Raw genomic sequence first — 18,869 nt, forward strand, 5'->3', positions numbered from 1 at the left:
AGAAAGAAGGGGGGAGAAAGAAGGGGGGAGAAAGAAGGGGGGAGAAAGAAGGGGGGAGAAAGAAGGGGGGAGAAAGAAGGGGGGAGAAAGAAGGGGGGAGAAAGAAGGGGGGAGAAAGAAGGGGGGAGAAAGAAGGGGGGAGAAAGAAGGGGGGAGAAAGAAGGGGGGAGAAAGAAGGGGGGAGAAAGAAGGGGGGAGAAAGAAGGGGGGAGAAAGAAGGGGGGAGAAAGAAGGGGGGAGAAAGAAGGGGGGAGAAAGAAGGGGGGAGAAAGAAGGGGGGAGAAAGAAGGGGGGAGAAAGAAGGGGGGAGAAAGAAGGGGGGAGAAAGAAGGGGGGAGAAAGAAGGGGGGAGAAAGAAGGGGGGAGAAAGAAGGGGGGAGAAAGAAGGGGGGAGAAAGAAGGGGGGAGAAAGAAGGGGGGAGAAAGAAGGGGGGAGAAAGAAGGGGGGAGAAAGAAGGGGGGAGAAAGAAGGGGGGAGAAAGAAGGGGGGAGAAAGAAGGGGGGAGAAAGAAGGGGGGAGAAAGAAGGGGGGAGAAAGAAGGGGGGAGAAAGAAGGGGGGAGAAAGAAGGGGGGAGAAAGAAGGGGGGAGAAAGAAGGGGGGAGAAAGAAGGGGGGAGAAAGAAGGGGGGAGAAAGAAGGGGGGAGAAAGAAGGGGGGAGAAAGAAGGGGGGAGAAAGAAGGGGGGAGAAAGAAGGGGGGAGAAAGAAGGGGGGAGAAAGAAGGGGGGAGAAAGAAGGGGGGAGAAAGAAGGGGGGAGAAAGAAGGGGGGAGAAAGAAGGGGGGAGAAAGAAGGGGGGAGAAAGAAGGGGGGAGAAAGAAGGGGGGAGAAAGAAGGGGGGAGAAAGAAGGGGGGAGAAAGAAGGGGGGAGAAAGAAGGGGGGAGAAAGAAGGGGGGAGAAAGAAGGGGGGAGAAAGAAGGGGGGAGAAAGAAGGGGGGAGAAAGAAGGGGGGAGAAAGAAGGGGGGAGAAAGAAGGGGGGAGAAAGAAGGGGGGAGAAAGAAGGGGGGAGAAAGAAGGGGGGAGAAAGAAGGGGGGAGAAAGAAGGGGGGAGAAAGAAGGGGGGAGAAAGAAGGGGGGAGAAGAAGGGAGGAGAGATGCTTCCTTAAGTCTTCCACAAATTGAAATATCGAGTAGTTTGACTCAGAGAGCAAATTTTTACTGTCAACACTGACAAAAAGAAAATAAAACACATGCAACACCTCTCTTTTCAAGAATGTGTGCACACAAGAACTTGCACTTCCATGAAGAAGTTCACAGAAGAGAAATGGCAAGCAACATTCACAGCCTTTTGGAGGGAAGGCCAAAAAACATGAGCTAAGTCAAATGTTCAAGGACAGTGCTACTGCTCTCATCGAGTCAGTCTCTCTTTGGACTTAGTCCTGCCTTTGGTGTTCAGTCAGTTATTGCAAACATAACAACCAGAAGAATCTGGCATCAGAATCTGGAAAATTCCTCAAACAAGCAAAGATCATAAATATAGTTTTCTCCTGTAGGAACAGATCTTATTAGTCAGACAACCATCAAGACATAGAAAATGCACATCTCATGTTTGTAATATCAAACAAGTTTCCAAAAGATAAACTATGCTGTAGGTTTATGGCGAGTCAATTAGTCCACGCTTTAAGACCTGGTAATACTAGTCTGATCTTTTCTAAAGCCTTTCTCCTTTTGATGAGTAAGGCTGCCTATAAGGTATTTCCCACTCTATCTGAGAATCTCTTCAACTTCTCTGAAACCACCCTTGCCCATGACACTTGACCAGCTATCACCTTCCATTCTAGATGCAATAGTTTTGGGCCTAGCTAGTGATGACCATCTGAAATCTCAACTAGACAGCTGTGGAGGCAACTGAATGGGCCTCTGCAGCAATAGATAATTCAGATTTTTCTCAGTAAACAAGAGTGACTTTTGATAGCATCCCACAGGACTAGAAAAATCAACAGGAAAACATATAGGAGGCTCTGATTTCAGAAAAGGCATAAGGCAGAGTCAGTATTAGAAATACAACACTTGGTGAACACTGTATCATGAGAGTTTACTGCTCAGGAAGTCTCACAGCTTGTTGTCAACTCTCCGAAAGTGCAAATTATAATCCCACACCCAAAACTGGATGGCTATGGTTGCTGCCTAGCAGCTAAATGATCAGTTTTGTCAATCTAAAATCCCTAACAAGTTTGTGGCATCTTTATTTAGGAAGAGAGCACAGAGTGGCTCTCAAATTCATGGAATATTTTAATGCTATGAAATGAGAAATGTAATTAAGGACTTGTAAAGCAGTGGGTGAACATGTAACTACTGCACAATTCTTGGTGCTGCATGTGAGTGTTTTCAAACATCATCACATAAATAAAAACCTATACATGACCAAACACCTTAAAATAATGTACTTCCATTTCTATCAACTTTGATGCTAAGCTAAAGCAGCTACTGACACAACCTGAAGGAAGGCCATCGTTCCTGATCTGGAATCAGTGGAAATTCTTATGACTACCATCACCTGTACTGAGATCAGAGATGACTTTTAGTGTAGCCATCCAAGACTGAAAAAAGTTTATTCTACTTTTATTACCGTTCTCTCCTAGATTCTGCCTCTGATTAAGTAGTTGCTCCTCCAGTGATAATTGTAATGTTCAGTGTTAGTACCTGAGCTACTGTGATGCAGACAATTCCAGAACACTATAGCTGCATTCCCACAGCAAAACTCAAGAACTTTTTCTGGCCCATCTGAATATCTGCATTCTTCAAATCAAGAAAGGGTTGTAAACAGGCATAGGGGAGAGCAAGTATTACCACCTAAATTAAGCGCTGTTATTTTTGGAGGTTACTCCAAACTTGGAAGAACTTTGAAGACCTTTTATGCTTCCATTAAACATGCCATATTTACCTCTGTGAAGATGCTCTGTGTGTGCAGTAAAGAATAACACATATAATAAATAACATCTTTCCTGGGCAGGCACTTCACTATGAAGGCAGAACAGTGACCACTACCTTCACTGAAATTAGTTTGATATGCTTTTAAAAAGGAACTGGGGTTTAAATCCCCACAGGCCATGAGATGTGCACCCACAGGCTGACAGTAAGCCTGCCTTTCAGCAGACAACTCTTCACCTTTGCTTGTTGTTTAAAATAGCTCTGGCTCTTCGACCAGTGTGTCCTCTAGGATGCATCACTCCTCCACAATGCTACATCTTTTGCAGGTGTTCTAAACAACCCCACTGAAGTGTTAGATTTATCTGTGGCTGCCTATAAAAGTGACTATCATCCAAGATTTTTTAGTTTTATTTAACGTCACACAGACTCGACAACCCCCCTCACCCTTGTGTCATTTTAAAAAATGGAGCTGGAACAAAAAAATACATGTTTGGAGGACAAAACAGATATATTTTTGTGCTTTGACTCTCATTACTAGAACAAATTTAACCAGCAGATGTCCCCAACAATCCCACTGTAGTATTAAGATTTAACTGTGTCTGCATTAGAACAGAGGCCATTGCTACCAAAGCAATTTGTGCTGCTGTCATCAATATTTGCTGTATTGAGGCCTTCAACGTCTTCTCTCGAATGTTGACCTGAATAATGTCTTGCTGATAGTTACATTTTAAAAGTTAACCTTGTCATATATAATATTTTATCCTAAAAACCCACAAAAGTTTTTGAATGCCGTTTATGAGCCCAGCATGAGTGTGCTTTTCCTCATCTAGCTCATTATTTTTCTCATTCTTGCTGCTGAGGTGTAATTTGAAATGAAAGGCAAATATGATTTTTCTTCCATCCCAGAACTTAATTTCAAAATAGTATGCAAATACAAAATAGGAAGCCAGAATTCTAGCAAGTATTAGAGAACTTTCTCCTAAATGCTTCAGAAAGCATTGGTATCAAGAGTTAAAAATCTCTGCAATTTTTTACACAAGACTTTGACTACGTCTAAAGTGTCATGAATTAATGCCAGTAATATCTTGTTCTGTTAGCTCAAAATGCCTGCTTACATCTCTCTCTTTAGGTTTAACTAAACAGTACAATATTTTGGCAATTAACTGTAATCATTTTTTCTAGGAGCTTCACAAACTAAGCTTCAGATACAACTACCCTTTCCAGATCTTCAGAAATGTCACCAACCCTCCAGGTGTCGTGAGAGAGAACTGCAGATTGTTCACAGGTGGTTTGAGCCAGTTCTGTAAGGTCCCAGGGTAAATTTCATCAGTTGCAGCCAAACTGGACAACTCACAATGATACAAAAGGGACCATGTTTTATGCTAAGTTTGGGGAAATGTAACTTCAGCCAATACTCAGCAAACAGACATAGTGTGGTAAAAACCAATAAAATGATCATATTTGTAATTCTTTTCTCTGTGTTACACATAAAGAACCTGGTTTTGCTTTGTGTATGTTCACCTTTGTGAAATTCAATCATAGACTACTGGGTAAAAAAGTACCTCATTGAAAAAGTGCACGTTTTATGCACATTTAATGCTTCTAAATGAAGCAAAAAAGCCTCACTGAAACACTGTCAGTCCAAACAACATTTAAGTTCTTTTATACCGGAACTTTCAAGAAAATACTATATTTTATAAAATAAAATAAAATTCTATAAAATAAAACTATAAAATTCTATAGCACTAGGATGTGGTGGTGACAGTTAACAGAACAAATACCAATAAAACATATTTGGTGAAACAGTGACAGCATTAAGTAATTTCCCCCACATTTTTGTGCAACTGAATAAACATATAATTCAGTCAAGGAGACTTCCAAGGAGTGTTGAGTTCCAACAGTGGCTGAAGAGAGATCATATGATGAGTTTCAGGCTTACATAGAAGGAAGCATGAATGAGCATTTCAGGATTTCTGTCCTCCCCCAGCCTTTTAGCACATAACAGCAGCTGCTGTATGTGCTCCCTTATTCTGAATGTGGCATCTAATACACTTGCCACTGATAGACACAATTGCCTTATGAGACATACATACCCAGCACCACCTACTTTCATATGAGAATCAAAGAACAGGGATCTCTCCTACCTTTGTCTGTTCGGGCAATCAAAAGATCCAGAGCTTCTAACACATGCATCTGCTTTATTTGGAGAGTTTTATCAAATACTTGCACTGATGGTTGACCATCTGAAAAAGAAACACACAGATTTATTCGAAATCCTGCTAAAATTCACTAAGTGCTGGTTTTGACCTATTTCTTTCTTGTAATAAAAGCCCTGGGTTTTTCTTAAAAAAATGAAAAAAGCTGGCCAAAGCTACTATGTATACAACAGCATCATAGCCAATGCTTCCTCATGGGAGAGTTTTATCATTGCCATAGATCAGATTATGCAACTGAAGCCTAAACAGGACCTTACTCTGGAAAAATTTGGGAATTACCACTGAGAACTAACTTCATTCCCTCAATCCTGCTGGCATTATGTGGAACACAGAAGATCAAACTAGTTATATCATTGCTATGGAAGAAGCAAGCTTTCACCATCGCACAAGCCTTTGACTTCACATCCACTATCATCAAGGGCTAAGAAATCCAGATAAGCCATTTAAACATTTCTTGAGCTTGGATGTGACTTCACAGGTCTTTTCAGATGGTCAAGAAAACAACATCTGAAATAACAAAACATTCAGAAATCTGCATTAACATTGGCTCCCCGATATGGCTTGATTCTGGTGCAGAGAGAATCTCTGCAACTGCGTTGCACAAATGTAGTAATACTTGGATTGGTAACTATCCCTCTAAGCGAAGACCTACCAACACCTGAACAGACCTTAAGAACACACATTTTCAAGAAAATGGTCAGATACATAAAAATTGACACAAAACCACTGGATCATTTACTAACCATCTATTAACAAGATGCCAGCATCTGTAGAAACCAGCAAGGACTGGCCCCAAGAATCTGCGCAGATAATCTCATGAGGAAAATTACTGCAGAAAGACTGGGATTCCCAAGGCTATGAAGTAACATATGGGGTATATATTAAGTACACTAAGAAATACAGATCATACAGACACAGAATGTGATGTACAAGTAATAACATGTAAAAGCTTCTGACAGGATACATTTCCAAACAGTTTATTTTTTAAATTTGACATATCAAAATTTAGTTAATTTTCTTTTTTTTCTCTCCATATTAATTGTGGAGACTAGTAAGTGTAAGACACATTTCTGAAACACCGGATAAAACACATGCAGCTGATACTCACTGAAACCCTGGAAATACCCAATATGTATTTTATTTAAAAAAACCCTTTAGACTTAAAATCATCATGTATATGCAATATGCTTACATTCCATGGCTCAGTTTGTGATGTTTAGTCACTAGTATAAAGTACAAGTTAAAACTGCCCTTCTGCCAAATTGTTCTTTTGTGACATGTTCTCTGTACTTACCTCCCAGAGTCTGCCCCTTCTCCCTCAATGTAAGTATTAGCTGAGCTCTCTGAAATTCTAGAAGCACTTCTGAAGCTTCTGTATGTAAGATGCATGTAGAAGAGTAGTTTGCACCTTTCATTCCTAATGCCCTTGAACAAAATCTGATATTACAGAGAATAAAAACACAACTGATTTTTGTTTTAAGCTTGATGCAGAAGTTAATATAAAAAATGATTGCATCCAGAAAACACATTTTCATCAAATATTCTCAGATATAAAAATATCTATGCTTGCTTTAACTTGAGAAGTGCTTCTGCCTCCAGGCTCATCCTTTATTAATTTGATATCAGCTGCAGAGTTGCTTTAACACTATGCATTTAATCTTTGCTGCTACAGCATCTGATTATAAAAGTAAATAAACAGTATGCAGAACTGACATGCGGTGCTATACTCAACAGTGTATACTTTTTTCACAGCTCTCCTCAGACAGATGGGTTCACTCACCTCCTTTTTACAAAAGCTTGTGGTTGCCAAGTTAGCTGTGGCCTCCCCTTTCACAGTGGTTTTCAATTTCAATGCCTAATACAAACAGATACAAATTCAAACCACTAACTCAAACTATTTTTATCTATCTATCTATCTATCTATCTATCTATCTATCTATCTATCTATCTATCTATCTATATATATATATATACACACACACATTGCCAGGGCTGCCAAGGACACACAGTGACAATATCACAAATTCTTCAACTAGAAGTAACTAGGAGCTGACTGTAAGGGCTGAGAACTCCACAGAAATACCGTATAAACATGGTTTCAGTAAGATACACAGTAACTCTGTTTAAGGTACCCTATATACCTTCATTGGTAATCCTTACAGCAGCATTCCTATAAAGTGATGACACATGGAATTGCTACAGCATTCTTTCATGCAAAGTTTAGAAATTACCTAAACCAATTTTGCTGCCCTAAAGTTTGTCTACCGTCATACGTGGTCTTTGTGCAGTGGCAGTAATCAGCTGTATGTACCATCTGCACCTCTGCATTAAGCATGGCTGTCACTTTACAGAGATGCATGAAATAGATTAACATTTTAGTTTCATCCCACCAGTCAGTAGAGATCACCCTGATGATAAACAAATGATTTAAATATACTGTTGAATCAGTCAATGAGTTTTATTTATCTAAAAACTCAACAGACTATAACTCAGGGACAGATACATTCACAGAGTTTGTAACTTAGTTTGTAACTTAGAAGAAAGTTCTTTTAGGGAAGAGAAAGATTTTAAAGGGAAACGAACCTCCCAGAAAAACGCAAATGGGTATCTATGAATTTTTATCCCACATATTAGGTCTCCCTCCAATGAAGCCCATGCCAGGGATGGAAGTCTTGTTTAAGAAATGGGCCCCAACTCCATTTGTTATGCGAGTATCTTACTGGCATTTAAGAGGTGGAGGGGATCAAGCTTATAGGTTTCTATACTTCCAATAACCACGTTTTTCTTTAACCTCTGTAAAGTAATTAGTAAACTTGGGGAATAAATTGTCTGTTACTTCTGTCTGAATATTACAAACACATTGACTCTTTTTTTTTTTTTAAACACCTGCATAGAATGAATAGCTATTTCAAGGTGGTTGGGGAAAGGGTGGGCAAAACACAGCCCAGCTAATGCAAGCTTTAACAGCCCCTAGGTTCTTTTGCACCATCTCTCAACCACCTGCATCTATTCTCTATCTTTAACAGGATCTGGAACTTCTCAGTTTAGGAGGTTGCAGAGAACTGGGGATGAACCAAGTAATAAGAGATAGGACAAGAGGGAATGGCCTCAAGCTGCGCCAAGGAAGGTTTAGACTAGATATGAGGAAGCATTTCTTTCCAGAAGGGGTTGTTGGGCGTTGGAATGGGTTGCCCAGGGAGGTGGTGGAGTCCCCATCCCTGGAGGGGTTTAAGAGTAGAGTCGACATAGCACTGAGGGATCTGGCAGAGTTGGGAACTGTCAGTGTTGGGTTAATGGTTGGACTGGATGATCTTCAAGGTCTTTTCCAACCTAGGCGATTCTGTGATTCAAATCTCCCACTCAGTAGTTTACTAACTCAGATTAAAAAATTGGAGGGAAGGGAGGCTTGGAGTTTTTTTTCTGGTGGTGTGGGGTTTTTGTTTGTTTTGTTTCATTTTTTTCTGTTTGGTTTCCTGCTCTGTTAACTCTTGCTGAGTTAAATCATCTCAGAAAAGAGGGATTAAGGTAAGCAGCAGAACCATGTCACTAGTCCAGGATCAAGAAGAGACAAGTGGGAAGGGTCAGGGGAACTGATGAGCGTAGACACTGTCTTTTTTTCTGCTGCCATGAACTGTCAGATCAAACCAGACTATCTAAATCATCAGGAAGTTTTACTCTTCACTGAATCAAAATGTCAGTAAGCCTATAGAAGATTGAAAGTCAGTGGCTGGTATGTTCAAAGATGTACAGCAACCTCTGATTTAGCAGAAAAAAATGTCAAAATTGGTTCCTGGCTGAAGTAGGGTAAATAATTTCTAAGAAATTAAATCTTGATAACGCAGATAGAGGAAATCCATGAAAGATTATGTTTCTTCAAAGCACAGAAAAAGACAGAGCACTCTTTTGCTTGAAGACAGAAAGCATCTGCTGCACGAAGCAGGGAAAGACCTTCTAGGTTTGATTCTAAAGTGTGATTTTTCCAACCTCCCTTTAGCTTATGTATTTTATAAATATTTATAATTGTGCTGTGTACCTCAGGTGTTACAAATACTTTTATTCGTATTTTAGTTTAACATAGCTGAAACTAATGCAATACTACAAAACTACTTCTGACCACAAAGAACTGCATTAAGTCCTGACATAACTCTGCAAATTGGTCAAATTATAACAAAAGGGGTGACGCAGTCTTTGTAAACGTAGGTGTATATCTCCTAAATTGATCCTACCTGACCAAGTCGGACAAACTCTGCTTGCCGAGCTTCCTCTTTTTTCCGCGTTGATTTTGGGGACTCTGGTAGCACATCGCTGAAGGACCTTCTATTGAGCATGTTCTAAACCAGAAAATGCTTCTTTTTGAAACTGAACCATAAGTTTTCATAATCATTTAAAGTGAGTTAACTTAATGCAGTATCATTTAATTTTTTTTTTTTTTAATATTTTCCTGTAGCAATGAATCTAACTGGATAGCTTCTCAGAGAACAGAAACTACAACTCTTCCAATCCGTGAGCGCTTTCCTTTCCAACTTGTCATAGTTTATCACTGTCATGTTTTATACAATCACAACGAAGACTGCAGATATGAATATATAGACAAAACAGTTTAAGTAGCTCTATTTAGCTAAGAGAAATAAACAGTGGGAGAAAAATAGCACCTCACTTATTTTAGAAGTATTGAACTACTTTTTAGTTAAGAATCACCTTAAGAATGTCTTCATCATCTAAAATGAAATTATCTCATTGTTACCCAATGGTAAAAATGATCCAAATTTACACATAACGGAACGAGTGCAGTTTTTATGGTGACAAGACTAATACCTGTATTTGCAGAGCTAAAATTTCCTATTCCCTTGCTGGAGGCAAGCCTATACAAAGCATGACATTGTTATGCTTCTCCTCACACCTGGTTTAAACAAATGCAGGAAGAGTGCCATCCAAGAGGGACTTTCTGTCAGCTTTCATAAAACAGTAAAACAAGTTATATGACACTTGGTATTTAGTCTAGTGTCTGCAATTCAATGCTCACTGGTATTACAGTCTTTTAAAGCAACAGAACATTCAATCTACTAGTGAGAACTGGAGAGCACATGTGAGGGATGCAGAGACTTCTGACTTACATTTACCTTGTGTAGATCAGGCATCAGGTCTTGGTATAAAGAGCGGATCAGCATGTCTAGAGTGCGTTGACGTTTCTGAGAAAATGTTGGGGTTTCTAAGGTGGCTTTTTCCCCATTTATTACTGAAATATTATGGAAAAGAAGTTACATTACCTAAATAAACTCTGACAACTTTGACTGATTCTAGTTTGCCACTGTACAAAAATACCCGTTTACCCCTTAGTAATTTAGAGTCGCCTCCTTTCTGAATGTTTTTAGCGAATAATGCTCACTTAAGCTTAAAAGAGGAGAATTCTACAAGGCATCCCAATAACCTCCTAACTAATAAAAAAATTCAAGACAAACTGCTAATGAATTTAAGTACTAAACCAATGTAAATATGCAAAATGAGTTACTAGTAAAGTTCCTGTCAGGTAAGCATCTAACTGTAATCATCACCATCGGTTCTTAGATTTCCAATTCTTTCCATTGATCTAGAAGGGCAAGTAAGGGTCAATGAAAACTGGAACTGAAACATCACAGAATTTAAAAGTTCTTAAAGGTGCTGAAAGACACCTGTGCAGTATGCATACAAAAAAGCTTATATTTTCAGGCTTTCAGAGCAGCTAACCTAAGACATTCTATCACTAAATATCGAACAGCATTATATATTTCCAGATCTCCAAGTCCTTTAAGAAAATGTAAAGCTAAATATGGCTGCACGGTCTGCAAATGTAATAAGCCAGTTTGTATTTAGTAGCCTGAAAAACATAATTGCATAGAAATTCAGTTTTTTGTCCATCTGACTGGAAGAGTTTGATGGAACTGACATCTCACCTATGCTACAGATTTGAAAAAAAATATATACAGAACAGCAGCATACACAAGAAAATGTGTTTACATTTTAAGTATCAAGAATTTCAATTTATTTTAAAAAGTGTTTCCAGAAAAAGAAAAACTGACTTACATTTCACTAACACAAAATCCCTGAATTCCTGGTGATTTGTAAACACAGGTGGGGATGGAAGGGGAGGCCCAAAAAGAGGAACACTTTCTTCTGAAAATATTTTCAGCCTGTTGAAAGAACAAATCTTTATTTATATTGAAAGTCTCATTCAAAACCCACCATTTTAATATACACTATTCAAAACAGAAGGAAGAACTGGAACCTGTTATCTAGGTATGTCTTTAAGACAAGTAAACTCCCACACATCTAACAAAAGTAAACTTTAAGTAAAAACTCCCACACATCTAACAAAAAACATTGATTTGGAATTATTCATTAGAGTAAAATTCTACTGCCTTTACACAAACTAACACTGGGAAACTAACAATTACAACAGAACTTTGCAGTTCTACCCACAGAACAATGCTCTCAGTGGCACTAGCAAAATCTAGTCCTTTTCAAAAATGCTGTAAAAGAACAGTTCTTCACCTACAAAATACATTCTCCTTATAGATTTCCATCTTAACTATGCATTCATCACACGTATGAAATATTGGACTCTTTTTGAATAACAACAGCCTACTACAGCTGAATCTGTATCTCAGGAAATAGTGAATTCATTTTCACTGAGGAAAAAGAGTCAGAATGACTTCCATGACAGCTGGACCTGCTGAGCTCTTTCGGTCCATAAGGAATCCAGCATAGCAAGAACAAACAGCAGGTACAAAACCCGTGCATACAACATGCTCAGCAAGCCATAGCTTCTTTAAGGTAAGTAATCATTCCTTGGTATTTCAAGTGACAGTCTGCACAATTTTCTTCACTGTAAGACAACAGTCAGAAAAAGGTGAAGGGACAGAAAGAAGTGTAATTAGGCCAAGAAGAAATACACAATAACGTATTAAACCTGTCACATACTGCATGGTAGCACTATGGGAAAATGTGTTAAGATGGGCAGAATGAAGCAACTGGACTGTTCTAGTAAAAGCAGTCAGTTATTCAGAGCATGAGAGACAAATTTATCTTATTTACTGCAACTCATTTTTTCCCAAATAAACAACAATGGAAAAAGCATTTAGCCCGTATACTATTAGCTAACGATGAGGACAATGTTCACTTCTTAAAGGCTAATGAGGGATGTGTGCCCAGGTTTCTCTCCCAGAACAAGAAAAGGAGGAAAGAAGTAACTGAGATTTCACTGCATACTGGAATCATGAACATGTTTTGTGCCTCTCACAAACGTGGGAATGCTGAAAAGCAGTTATCTATAAGAACAATCAATTGGGGGAAAAAAAGCAAGAAGGTGCTCAAAAAATCTTAAGAGCCAAATAAAATTCTCCTTTTTTTAACTTCACTACAGACATTTTCCAAAATAAACCTTAGCTATAAATAAGAGGAGGGAAAGCCCCCCCTACATGTGCAAACTGAAGTATCAAACTGTTGGATTCTTCTCTGGAGCTAGATTTAATGGCATGCTGGAGAAACACAGTAATACAGATTTCTCTCATCTTACTAAATCAAGATTTAAGTTTCTTAGCTACACTGAAAAAGAAAGTTATTTCTACTGAAAAATTCTTTTGAGATGTACTAGTCCATACATCACCCCTGTGGACATACATGAACTTCAAGCACCCAAGTTTGTAGCCTTTCAACTCCTGGACATATTTAGCGTATATATGCTTTGCCTCATCTCATACTCCACATCAAGAGCCACAAGGATGATGTGAACCTTCTCCATCCACCATGCCCCAAAATAAAGATTCCCAAATATTAAAGGACTGTAATAAAAAGACAGGAGAAAGCACACATATTTATCACCAAGCTTTAAGAAATCTAGTTAATATTAATCCATTTGTTTCTCACCTTCACATTCTTGTGTATTTCTGCATTTGCACTGCAGATGATTTCAAGTAACATTCATAAGTGAGTAAGTGGAGTTGCAGTTGCACAAAAAGCACCTAACTCTTATTGCTAACAATCAAGTTCTGGAGCTAGGCAGGAAGGCTTAGTCACTCCTGTATATTTCAGATACAAAAAATACTAGTAATCTACATTGCAGCAAAACCAGATGACCATGAATACTGCTCAGCCTATAAAGCATAAGGAACTTCCACAGCAAGCTAGGATTTACACACGTTGGAATGGCTGGAACCACGTGATTGGATCTGAGCAGCAGTTTCTGAAACCATGCCCTGTGGCTGACATCAGTGGTCTGTACTGTGTACTGAGGGAGTGGCTAAAAGAATGCTTTCTACCCTTGTACTGTATTTCTTAGCTGTCAAAGAGGTACAGGTTATTAAAAAAAAGCACTGGTGCCAGGTGATCAGTTCAAGGGATGTTGCTGGTCTCTTTCACAATCTGAGTGCTCAGTTCTAGAACTGTCAAGGAAGAAGCAAAACTGATCTACTTAAGGACTCTATATTCCTGGAAGCCATTTCCAAGTTCAGATACTTTCTTTCCAGTACAAGCTAACTAGTAGTGTACATAGAGCTGACATAGTGCTGAGGGATCTGGTGGAGTTGGGACCTGTCAGTGTTAGGTTAGTGGTTGGACTAGGTGATCTTCAAGGTCTTTTCCAACCTAGACGATTCTGTGATTCAATACCTCAAAGGAGCAGACCCAATGCTTTCAACATTCAGCTTCATCCTTCAAATGTGGTGTAGAATGATTTGCAAATAGTTTAAAATTTCACAAAGTAATAACTAATGTCATGCAGGCTCACACAGCCATCAGAAATTTGCATTCAAAGCCTAACACTGACTTCACCCTTTCATCTTGTAAAGTTTTTAGCTTTGAGTGTGGTAGACACACACACATATATTCTGGTTTGAAGTAGCTTCATGCCCTGAAATTTCCTTTCTAGGGCTCGATAAACCAAACACTTTGGTTTCCTAATATAAATTCTTTAGCTATGAGAGACTTCACCATCTGAGCCGGCAATGATTTCAAACCTAACCAATCTTCTCCCCAGGCACATATCCAAAAGAGAATGCAATTCTCTCATTTCTTTTTGACCTTCTTTTGATTTTGACTAAGTAGTAAATGATTCAGCATACTTTCAATACAAGCAAGATCACTACAGACATTGCTAGTACTTTGTAAAGGAGTCATAACAGCAGAAAGTCTGTGTTGTATACTGAGAACTGCAGCACACACTGTTAGCTAAACAGTGGCTCTTTTATTTCTCTTTATTGCTTATTTGATTCTTCCTCCCATAGGCTCAGACAATGACATCCCACTGCCACTCTGCTTTTTCAAGACTGACAGATATCTCTGGCATCTCACCATTTATCTCAAGACAACAGTTGGGATTAACTATTTGTCTAAAGCCACTTAGTTCATTAAAGCCTAGCCACGAGGCTGGAGAAATCCTGCTTTTCAGATTCTGGCAAGACCTAACAGAGTTGGACAGCATATGCCTCCAAGTGTAAGGAGGACTAACTGAAAAACAGATGAAGAACACATTATTTACCAGCAACATTCCACTTGGGTTTAAGTGATGTCCAACTGTACTCTATTAAGTATAGAATAAAAGTATATAAAAAAAAATTAAGTATACAATAAAAGTACTCTATTAAGATCCCTAAAAATGAACTGGTTTGCTTAGCTACAACCGAACCCAGATGTGTAAGGATCTGCAGTTCATGCCTATCACAACATCACATCTAATTACCTTTCATCATACATGTAATCCACATGTTGATCTCACCAGGTCTGAATGTTCCAGGCATAGCTTCCATCATTTTGTTATATTTCATCTCAAAAGTAGTTTTGTTTTAACTCACTTAGCTTATGCCTGCTCCAGAATTTAATTTTTCTGATGGCTAGAAACATGCAACTTATTCATAGCCAGTTTACAGCCATCTGCATCCAGGTCCATATTGCTCTTCAGTTTCATAAATTCATTTGGCTTTCTGGCATAGAGACAGATGGACAATACAAAATGTTTTCCCGTTATCTCTAAACCATCAGAAATTGTCTGAAGTTATTTGTCATAATCAGCACCTACCTGTAACTATCATTCTGGTTATTATATCTCACTAAGGCAAAAATATCTGCCAAACAGTTAAGGAATTTAATCTAGTGCTAATGAAACTCACATGTATTTTAATATATTTTTTCCTGCAGCACATTGCAGATTTAATAAAGGTAAAATATATTAATCAATGTAAATATATAAAATATTCTAGACTGTAGACATTTTACTGTTTATAAAGGAGGACCCATACAAAATTTTACTGTTCGATCAAAAGTTTAAGAACTGAGCTAGTACCACAAATATAGACTTCTTGTCATTACATGAAGCATAAAATGTACTACATAGTTTTGTGGTTTGTGTGTGTGTTTGATAGAGTTGTGATCAGAAATTCTCTTAGTTGAAAACAATGTACTGATACTGAACTTCGCTTATATCAAAACTTCCACTGAAGAAAAGATTCCAATTAAATTAGTTGACAAAATTGTAAGAAAATAGAGAGTAAAAGTGCAAGTACAAAAAAATGTATTATCAGTCTTGATTCATAACTTAGGGCAAATCTCGGAAAAAGATCAAAGAAATCCTTGATTGTCTTGCAAGGTATTTTTATGGAATCGGTGAGAGGCTCCTTGCTTTGATAGATTTCCTTAACACCATCTCTAAGTTTTCAGCCCTTATAAACAGTGTCAAAGAAAGCCTAAGTCTGAATAACTTCACAGGCTGTACGGTTTTGTTCCAGATAAAATGAAGAGACCTTTGCCAATAGCTGTGATCAACACTATCAGACACTGCACAAGAAGACGACTTATGATGGGATTCAATTACTTCAACATAAGCACCCATTACTATTTAAGGTGCTTGAGAGTATATTGCCTAGTCTCCAGCTGCTAGTCCAAACAGGACACAGATCTTCTGTAGGCCCTGTGTCATATCTGACAGGCCTGTACAGACATTTCAGATATGCTCGCACATCTAAATTGGTGCTGGATGCCTTTATTTGGATAACTCAATCCTACCCCACAGACAACACATGGCAAACTCATAGAGCAGTTATCATCGCTGTGTAGGCCAGCACAGAGGAATATCTGTATGGTAATTTTTCCCACTGTAGAAGTAACAAAAAAGGGTTGGCTATATAGTATGTAGAAAGTGAGTGCAAAGCACTAGGACAGATTCAGTGAGCTTTAAGATTTACCACATCTGACACAGATCAGTGTCAACCCCCCAGTTTTCTTGCAGACACCTTTATCCCTGACTACTGTCAACTGAAAACATCAGGAAGGTGATATGGCTCCATCAATCAGCTGTGGACTATTTTAAATTACCTAAATGATAATACATCCTTACAGATTTAGGGCACATCTGCCCCTCCAACTCATTATGACACCAAGGACAGTTGAATCTCAAAATGTTGGGAGGAGGGGGTGGAGTGGATCAAAAAGAGTGGGGTGTATTAATTACATCATAACAAGTCCTCCTAACAGCAATAAGGGAATAATTACTCCTTTTTTTTACTAACGACACTCTGATGAAGGGTACATTGACTTCATAAACATTTCTTATTTAGCTTCCTCTGATATCTAAAGATTTATTTTTGTTGAAATTGTGGAATTCTTTCAGTTCTAGTCACTTCTTCCATATAGTGTAAAAGAGGTTAATATTAAGAGCTTAAATCTAAAAACTAAGATCATTCATGGACAAAACTAGCAAGAGAGTTCTAACAACATTTAGTCATCCCAAGAACTAGGTTTAGAATTTATAAGCTTTGTGATCATTTTTAGAAACTCAGCAACAGAGCAGAGATAGAAATAAAATTTCATCCTTTTTTCTTCATTCCATTCACTCTAGCCAGGAGATGCCAGATTGGGATCTATGGACCACTAGTGTGACCCCACGATGATCCCAAGTGATTAGCAGCTGGTTTTTGGAATCATATTGTCTTAACAATGTTTTCAACCAGAAGTTTGAAAAATACAGGCTGCCAAAAATCTGGAGAATATGCGATTTATGGTCTGAAAGATTTATGAAATACTGTTCTAAAATAAACAGCATCTAAACATTAAAATGCACTATTCAGTAGTTAATGTCAAACTAATCTACATCACTAACAGAAATATTTTAATTCACTTGTATTTTTTATATTAAAACGTATGAAATTTAATTTATGAAGTGATCAAAATAAATGCCTTCAATAAAAATACAGTTTAATCATATTCTTGCTTTGACCTTATCTTCTAAGTGTTTCAAAATAAAAATTGTTTTATGATGCAGTCTTAGAGACTCCTAGTCAAGCAGTTGAAGGTAAAGAATGCAAGAATGCAGCTGTCTTTCTAAAATAGTTTTGAATTCCATAAACAGCATGCAGGAAGAACTTAAGGTAGGATTGAAAGTAATACTGATCTTTTAGAAAAATAAAAAAAAACCTAGAAAATGTAAGGAAAAAGATACGTGTAAAATGAGAGCGAATCATGGATGGCTTGAATGCTGAAGAAGATTCTTCGCCTTCCTGAAATACGATAGTGACAATGTCATTTCCAATATGTCGCTTCCTTTCTACCTGGAAAAAAAAGGAAAAGAGGAAAAAAAAAAAGACAGACACAATGACTTAAAAGACATAAATACCTTCGTTCTGAGAGAATGGTAAAACAATATTCCTAAACAGCAAACAGAAAAATTACGGTCAATATGATTGAAGCCAATATAAAATTATTACTTAACTATAAGCAAGTAAGCCTGGCAATGCCACAATGGACACACAACGCAGCTGCTACTGCATATTTTTAAGTTAGCAAAACACTCGTAATTTATTTAACTTCCATAATCAATATTCACAAATTGGGCATTGAACACCTAGCATTGCAAAAAAGCAAATCCACCGCTTGAAATAAATGGAAAAACTCCTGATGCTGAGTTATGCTTTAAAAACAATAAATGTCCTGATTGGCCTCTGGTTTCTGCTGTGATCTTGTCATCAATCCAAGGCAAAAGCATGAGAAAACTGACACAAATAAAAAAGGACAATATAATTATATCATCTGATTATATTATTATAACAATATATAATATATAATTATTCCTTAAATAAGAAAATAGTAAAAGAAGTAATTTGTGAGTAATTTTAGGTAAATCATTAAGGATGTGTGATGTACAGGTAAATGCATGTGTTTATACAGTACTTTTTCCCTCATAGAATACAGAGAAAGATTCAAGCAATGGATGACAGCACATTTGAACAAGTACCCAAGAATCCACCTAGTCAAACTATGAGAGGACAACAGCAGGGCTTTAGAGCAAATGAAGAAAGTCTGCCATCACCATGCTCACAGGGGAAATTTCTTTCCACCTACACAAATTGCTACCGGAATACAAGTTGTGTGTTACATATGTGAGTATTCTGACAATTCGCATGCAAGTCTAATTTGCAGCCTTTCTAAATTCTTTGAGGTAATTATAATTGCAGCAGTGAAGTTCTACACATCATCTGAGTAACAGAATACTCAATCACTTCTCAGTCAGTCAATTTTTACCTTCTTCACAAGTGTCCTTTGTACCTTAATATAGATCACATGATACATTATCTTCCAACAAACATCATGAAGACTTCAGCATTAGGTATAATATTGAGGAAAAAATACAGCAAAAGTCTTAAGACTTATATTTCTAAATTATTAACAGGCAAGAAATCCCTTATTTTCTTTTAAAGATTTGGAGTTCATGATTTAATAAATAAATACATCTTAAAAAAAAAAAAAAAAAAAAAAAAAAA

At 37.8% G+C, this 18,869-nt stretch overlaps 1 protein-coding gene across 9 annotated transcripts in view; it reads right to left on the reverse strand.

Moving 5' to 3' along the window:
• Window positions 1-18,869, reverse strand: part of GARNL3 (GTPase activating Rap/RanGAP domain like 3) — a 43,853-nt gene that overhangs the window by 11,576 nt on the left and 13,408 nt on the right. For 8 of the 9 annotated variants that reach the window (XR_003399581.1, XM_026860176.1, XM_026860178.1 and 5 more), the window contains 8 exons: window positions 17,552-17,660; window positions 15,137-15,182; window positions 11,149-11,255; window positions 10,203-10,324; window positions 9,315-9,419; window positions 6,869-6,943; window positions 5,832-5,943; window positions 5,017-5,115 (listed from right to left, as the gene is read on the reverse strand). Coding sequence is in view for 8 of the 9 variants with exons in the window: in XM_026860176.1 (XP_026715977.1) it covers window positions 5,017-5,115; window positions 5,832-5,943; window positions 6,869-6,943; window positions 9,315-9,419; window positions 10,203-10,324; window positions 11,149-11,255; window positions 15,137-15,182; window positions 17,552-17,660 (775 nt within the window). In the remaining variant the exon portion in view is untranslated. The remainder of the gene's footprint in view (window positions 1-5,016; window positions 5,116-5,831; window positions 5,944-6,868; window positions 6,944-9,314; window positions 9,420-10,202; window positions 10,325-11,148; window positions 11,256-15,136; window positions 15,183-17,551; window positions 17,661-18,869) is intronic. The other variant, XM_026860174.1, reaches the window with a different exon arrangement.

This window comes from Athene cunicularia, assembly GCF_003259725.1.
Source record: "Athene cunicularia isolate RWA chromosome 17 unlocalized genomic scaffold, athCun1 chr17_part1, whole genome shotgun sequence".
In the NCBI taxonomy this organism is placed as follows: Eukaryota; Metazoa; Chordata; class Aves; order Strigiformes; family Strigidae; genus Athene; species Athene cunicularia.